We start from the raw sequence: 6,313 nt of genomic DNA, 5'->3' as shown, positions 1-6,313 counted from the left end.
TAGTGTGATGAATTGCAAACTCAAAGTAGACTCAATAAATTCAATAAAATTGACTTTGATTAATATGTGTCTGAAATTGTTGACGCCTGATTAACGATTTAAACTACCCATACGAGACTCCCCAAGACTTGAACAAATTTAAACCCTTAAATTACTATTTGGACCCACCTGCTTAGCTTAATCACGCCTTACCTCTCGGCTTTTACCCTTTATATAAGTCCCCCACATTGTACGATGCCTAGCCACCCCACTACCTCCATTGGCTCCCACTTTATCACTATTCCAAAAATGGGATCGTCAACATTTTCATATATCTTTCACATTCTCTTCATTTCCCTCCTTGTTCCAAATCTAGCTTCTTCCCCGCCAGTTCAAGATCCTGAATTTGTTGTTGATGAAGTTCACAAGTAATTCATTTATATACTCTTACAATGTTTATATTGTATAAGATTAATGTGTACATATATGTATTGGTATGTTTTCATTTGCAGGAGTATCAATGCTTCGAGGAGGAACTTGGGTTACTTGTCATGTGGAACAGGAAACCCCATTGATGATTGTTGGAGGTGTGATCCGAACTGGGAGAAGAACCGGCAAAGGTTAGCCGATTGCGCGATTGGGTTCGGGAAGCATGCCATGGGAGGCAAAAATGGTCGAATCTATGTTATTACGGATGCCGGCGATGACGACCCGGTGAACCCTAGGCCGGGTACTTTAAGGCATGCTGTGATTCAAGACGAGTCATTGTGGATTATTTTCAAGAGAGATATGGTGATTACGTTGAAACAAGAATTGTTGATGAACTCTTTCAAGACAATAGACGGTCGAGGTGCGAGCGTTCACATATCGGGTGGACCATGCATCACCATCCATTATGTGTCGAACATCATCATCCATGGCATCCACATACATGATTGTAAACCCGGGGGTAGTACAATTATAAGAGACTCTCCCCATCATGCAGGGCATTGGACTCCATCGGACGGTGATGGTGTCTCCATCTTTGGCAGCAAGAATATATGGGTTGACCATTGTTCATTGTCGAATTGTCATGATGGACTCATCGATGTCATCCATGGATCCACCGCCGTGACTATATCAAACAACTACATGACCCATCATGATAAAGTCATGCTTTTGGGCCACAGTGATTCCTATATGCAAGATAAAAACATGCAAGTCACTGTTGCCTTTAACCATTTCGGGGAAGGTCTAATTCAAAGAATGCCAAGGTGTAGACTTGGATATTTCCATGTGGTGAACAACGATTACACTCATTGGGAAATGTACGCCATTGGTGGCAGTGCAAACCCTACTATCAACAGCCAAGGAAACAGGTTTCTAGCACCCAATGATAGATCAAAGAAGGAGGTAATTAATTTTCAAAGTCCTCATTAGCACGAGTTAACTCATATATATCACCATTTTCACACTACCATATGTAATGATTTTTGTAGGTGACCAAGCATGAGAATGCACCAGAGAGTGAATGGAAACGCTGGAACTGGAGATCCGAAGGAGACTTGATGTTGAATGGAGCCTTTTTCAGGCAAACCGGTGCTTCTGGTGCATCTTCAACCTTTGCTAGGGCTTCGAGCCTTAGTGCTAGACCATCTTCTCTTGTGGGTACAATGACAATGACTGCTGGTGCACTCAAATGTAGAAGGGGTTCCCACTGCTAGTTTTAAACTTATAATTAGCAGTTTAATTATAATTTAGTCTTTTTGTTTCTTTTAAGAATGTAATGAAACGACGAACTCTGCATGTTGCCTGAAATTGAACACAACATGGATTAATCATTAATCCTATACAGTTAATTTGTAGTAATTTTCTGTATTGATAGATCAACAAAGCATGCAACTGCAGTTTAGGGTTGCTTTTATGTAATCTGCTATAAGTGGCAAAAGTGTACTTTTTCATGAAAGTGATTGTCATTATTGATAAGGGAGAATTTTGCTTGTTTTATCTACATAATGTTTTCAGTTTGGACTGAAGGTATGGTAATTCTCCTATAAAAAGTATATATTTTATATCTCTTAAATGTTTTCATGGATAAAAAGTCAAACCAAAGCATTAATTATAAATGTTGTGAGCGTTTGGATAATTGTCACCGAAAAAAGTAAATGCTTTTGAAGTACCAAAATGTCAACGCAAACAAACCCAATTAATGATCAATTAATATATTCTTTGTCGTTGGAAATATTAAAATATAGAATTTTACTAATAAAAACTTAATAATAATAGTAATAGTATTCCTTAAAAAATTAATAATAGTAATAACCAAAAATGAAAAACCTTAATTTGGAAAATTAATAATAGTAATAATCATGCGATCTAGTTTTGATGTGTGAAACAAACAATGGCTTATGGGAAGAAAATTTTCATATAAAAAGGAGCAACTAAAAGCCATGTTTTGGGCGTAAATCATGGAGAAACTGAATATCTGAGCTAGACCGCAATGTGATTGAGTAGAGTGGGAATGCGAGACAGGATCTCCCGCATGCACTCATAGCTTCAAGCTTTTTGGTATGTTTATTACATTGTGATTAATTAAAGTCAGTCACTGTCTCAAACATTTGCAAATGCCAATTGCAATTTACCAAACTTCTATCTCATATCATCTTCTTGCAGACCTTTGCTTTTACCATGAATATCAAGTATCTCTCTATCTATCTCTATCTATTGACCCAACCAGTTTTGGGCTAAAATATATTGACCCATTAGAAAATGGGTCTAAGATATTTCTATATTGAAATGGACCCAAGCCAAGTTCCACGACGGTTTTTGTTCTTTGGATCATAGCCTTCATTGGTTTCACTTTCATTTTTATTCACTGATAAATTGCCAAAACAACCATGTCATTACAAAATTACTCTGCAAAGTAAGGTCCAAACTTGCACTAGTTTTGACTTGGAAAGAAAACCCGAAGGAAGAAAGCAAAAGCAGCATAGAGTAGATCGCCAACTTCAACAAATGAAAGCATAAAAGAGAACTTTGTTTCATTGTTTGTGACGACAACGTGTCTGTCATCTCCGCCCTCATGCGCTTTCATTTCCCCTTATATTCTTCTTCCTCTTTCTCCCTCGTTTCTAACTTCACTTTCATTTCTTCATTGCCACTCATCTTTTCTTCCTCCCATTTCTCCACTTTCATTTCAATGGCTCCTGCTTTTGAACCTGTCTCTCCCCCACACCAAGAAGCTGAACCCCAAACTGCAACACCCCATCACACTGACACTGTAAACAATTTTGGGAATGATGGTCAAGTTGTTGGCTCTAAATCAAAGGTCACTGTTGTTGGTAGTGGTAATTGGGGTAGTGTTGCTGCTAAGCTCATTGCTTCTAACACTCTCAAGCTCAACTCTTTTCATGGTATTTCTCTACCCTTCACTCATCTTTTTGTTTCTTGCATGATTATCTGTTTCTTTCAATGATTTAGAAAGCGGGGAAAAGCTCACCAAAGATGTTAACTTGTGAGATTCATATGGTGGAATGATGAAAAAGATTACTTAACTGTGTTTAGAAGTATTGAGATTTGATAATACTAAGTGGAAGTTTTTATGGTTTTAGATTTGGAATTGAATTGCAATTTGTTCTAATGAAAAATCCAGATGAAGTGAGGATGTGGGTATTTGAGGAGACATTGCAAACGGGTGAGAAGCTTACAGATGTCATTAACAAAACTAATGTGAGCACTTGAAAACATTCATTTTCTGTCCATTTGTTTATTTTCTTGTAGATTTTCTCAACCTGTAAGTGGACTTGCTTTTGTTTCACTAGGAAAATGTTAAATACCTTCCTGGTATTAAGCTCGGCAAAAATGTCATTGCGGATCCAGACCTCGATAATGCAGGTAATCAATTTCCCTTTTTTTCTTTACATTTCTGGTACCCCTTTTGCTTCATTTAGATTCTTGAATGCTTGTAGTTAGGGTAGCTAGGGATAGATGTTCACTTTGTTTACGGTTGAAATCGAAATTCTGCAGTAAAAGATGCAAACATGTTGGTCTTTGTGACCCCTCATCAATTTATGGAGGGTATATGCAAGAGGCTTGTTGGTAAAGTAAGGGGAGATGTTGAGGCTATTTCTCTTATTAAAGGGATGGAGGTCAAAATGGAAGGCCCTTGTATGATCTCCAATCTTATATCCGAGCAGCTCGGCATCAATTGTTCTGTTCTAATGGGGGCAAATATCGCAAATGAGGTAATCAGTTGATTTACTTGAGAAGTTCACGTACAAATTACAGTGTCATTTTGCCATTGGTTTCTCACAAGTAACTAGTTGAGCCTATAGATCGCTGTGGAGAAATTCAGTGAAGCAACGGTTGGATTTCGAGACAATCGAGAGATTGCGGAGCAATGGGTTAAATTATTCAGTACCCCTTATTTCATGGTCACTCCCGTGAGTAATATTGCTACACTTTTTCATTCGAGCTCTAATTAATATCAGAATCATGAATCGTTGAATTGGTACAGAGCATAAAGAAAGAATGGTAATGCATTTTAAGAAATATTTTGGCCTTTTGTTTTCACGAACAAACAGGTCCAGGATGTGGAAGGGGTTGAACTATGTGGAACTTTGAAGAACGTTGTGGCCATTGCAGCTGGTATGTAATACAGTAACATGTTTTCATCCTTCTACACAAACTTATGAATTAAAAGCAATCCTAATTCTTAATCTTACAGGTTTCGTGGATGGACTTGACATGGGAAATAACACAAAGGTTCTTACATATGATTTTTCTTTTTTAAAAATAAGTCTTTCATATTCTTGGCCGTTATTTCTCACTGTTACTATGTAAATTATTAGGCTGCGATAATGCGAATTGGTCTAAGAGAGATGAGAGCTTTCTCCAAACTGTTATTTTCATCTGTTAGGGATAGTACCTTCTTTGAAAGCTGCGGAGTTGCTGATGTCATCACAACATGCTGTAAGAGCACATACATATCCAGACCTTCTATTTGGGAAAACTAATCTACTTTGGTTCTAAAACTATTACATTCGTCGCAGTGGGGGGAAGAAACCGAAAAGTTGCAGAGGCATTTGCTAGGAATGGAGGAAAAAGGTTAGCTTTAACGATTTGGTGAACGAGTTTTTGCCATTATAAAATGCAAATTCTAACCATACTGTTTCTTATATACAGATCTTTTGATGACCTAGAAGCTGAGATGTTGCAGGGCCAGAAATTACAGGTAGATCTTAAAACATGAAAAGTATGGTCTTGAAAATAATAGGCAAATTCGAGTAAATCTCAAACAGCTTCAAAGTGGTTTTTGAATGCCTATTTTCTCGGTTCCTAATTAACCTCTTGTATTGGTTTATTTTACTTAGGGTGTATCCACGGCAAGAGAAGTCTATGAAGTTTTAAGCCATCGCGGATGGCTAGAGTTGTTTCCTCTATTTGCAACAGTGCATGAAATCTGTGTTGGTCGACTTCCACCATCAGCCATTGTCGAATACAGCGAGAAGAAACCAAGGTTATCCCTCTTAGAGGACCCCGCCTGTTACCAATGACTTGTAGTAGAAGATCTTACATTTCAGTTCGTAGAAGTTGCTTTCTTCATTTACTCATCAGTCAGCAAGTATAAAAGAGAAGGCTCGAACAAAGACTGCAAAAATGTCTTGCCAATTGCAACAACATGTTGAGTGTTGAATTTGAAGATGATAGGAAAGTTTCTTACCACAAGAAGGTTGTTTTTCTTTTTTTTTGCCGGGGGGGGGGGGGTTACTTTCTGAAATCAAGGTTCCGAACTATATTTTTCTTTAGATGTTTGATGTCATGTAGGTTGCATAATAATGAATGAGTGATTGTTGAAGTACTTGAGCAAAATGTATCGGTCACTATGAAAAATATTGAATAACCTTCACATATCCTTGGCAAGGATGTGCAAATCAAATGAAATGTTTATTTACATTAATTGAGTGAAAGATAAGATAAAGTGATGGTCAGTCCGTTTAAAAATAACTGAAAATAGACTTCACCTATCTTTTCCACATATTATTAGACAATCGACTTAGCTTGATGATTTTGGATCGGTTTGATTAATTTCGATCTTGTTGATATATAGTACAATAAGGGAGGAAAATAATTAGGAGATAAGGAGGAAGCAAGGAAGCGAAAGAGGTGGTTCTGTAGAGGTCGATTCACCTAAAGAGGTAGAGAGATGGAAATGAACAAGAGGACAAAGTGACTAAGAGAGAGTGGGTGGATTTGCTCAAAGTAACTTTAGGGTCGAAAAGCCAATCATTTCTTCATATTGGGAAGGTATTTTAGGAAATGTCTTCTTGTCCATTAGCATGACATGGCAGGTTAT

At 37.5% G+C, this 6,313-nt stretch overlaps 2 protein-coding genes across 2 annotated transcripts; both read left to right on the top strand.

Annotated features, from left to right (window-relative positions):
* The first annotated feature begins 244 nt into the window (after window positions 1-244).
* LOC107888714 (pectate lyase) lies at window positions 245-1,965 on the top strand. Its single transcript, XM_016812894.2, has 3 exons — window positions 245-407; window positions 492-1,371; window positions 1,458-1,965. The coding sequence occupies exons 1-3, from the start codon at window positions 289-291 to the stop codon at window positions 1,680-1,682; spliced, it is 1,224 nt and encodes a 407-aa protein (XP_016668383.1). The 5' UTR covers window positions 245-288; the 3' UTR covers window positions 1,683-1,965.
* A 533-nt stretch (window positions 1,966-2,498) lies between these two features.
* On the top strand, window positions 2,499-5,917 carry LOC107888713 (glycerol-3-phosphate dehydrogenase [NAD(+)]). Its single transcript, XM_016812893.2, has 11 exons — window positions 2,499-3,371; window positions 3,611-3,687; window positions 3,780-3,852; window positions 3,985-4,202; window positions 4,293-4,400; window positions 4,542-4,605; window positions 4,685-4,722; window positions 4,809-4,929; window positions 5,010-5,064; window positions 5,143-5,191; window positions 5,331-5,917. The coding sequence occupies exons 1-11, from the start codon at window positions 3,041-3,043 to the stop codon at window positions 5,511-5,513; spliced, it is 1,317 nt and encodes a 438-aa protein (XP_016668382.1). The 5' UTR covers window positions 2,499-3,040; the 3' UTR covers window positions 5,514-5,917.
* Window positions 5,918-6,313: the final 396 nt, after the last annotated feature.

The sequence above is a fragment of the Gossypium hirsutum genome, chromosome A09 (assembly GCF_007990345.1).
Source record: "Gossypium hirsutum isolate 1008001.06 chromosome A09, Gossypium_hirsutum_v2.1, whole genome shotgun sequence".
NCBI lineage: Eukaryota > Viridiplantae > Streptophyta > Magnoliopsida > Malvales > Malvaceae > Gossypium > Gossypium hirsutum.
Note: the sequence above shows the minus strand (reverse complement) of the source record. Positions and strands in the feature narration are given on the sequence as shown.

Bases quoted from the DNA above. Each gene is read 5' to 3' on its own strand.
- LOC107888714 (XM_016812894.2), top strand. From the start codon at position 289: ATGGGATCGTCAACATTTTCATATATCTTTCACATTCTCTTCATTTCC. The intron at 408-491 runs GTAATTCATTTA...TTTCATTTGCAG, and splicing joins GTTGTTGATGAAGTTCACAA to GAGTATCAATGCTTCGAGGA. The intron at 1,372-1,457 runs GTAATTAATTTT...TGATTTTTGTAG, and splicing joins ATGATAGATCAAAGAAGGAG to GTGACCAAGCATGAGAATGC.
- LOC107888713 (XM_016812893.2), top strand. From the start codon at position 3,041: ATGCGCTTTCATTTCCCCTTATATTCTTCTTCCTCTTTCTCCCTCGTT. The intron at 4,606-4,684 runs GTATGTAATACA...TTAATCTTACAG, and splicing joins CGTTGTGGCCATTGCAGCTG to GTTTCGTGGATGGACTTGAC. The intron at 4,930-5,009 runs GTAAGAGCACAT...CATTCGTCGCAG, and splicing joins TGATGTCATCACAACATGCT to TGGGGGGAAGAAACCGAAAA.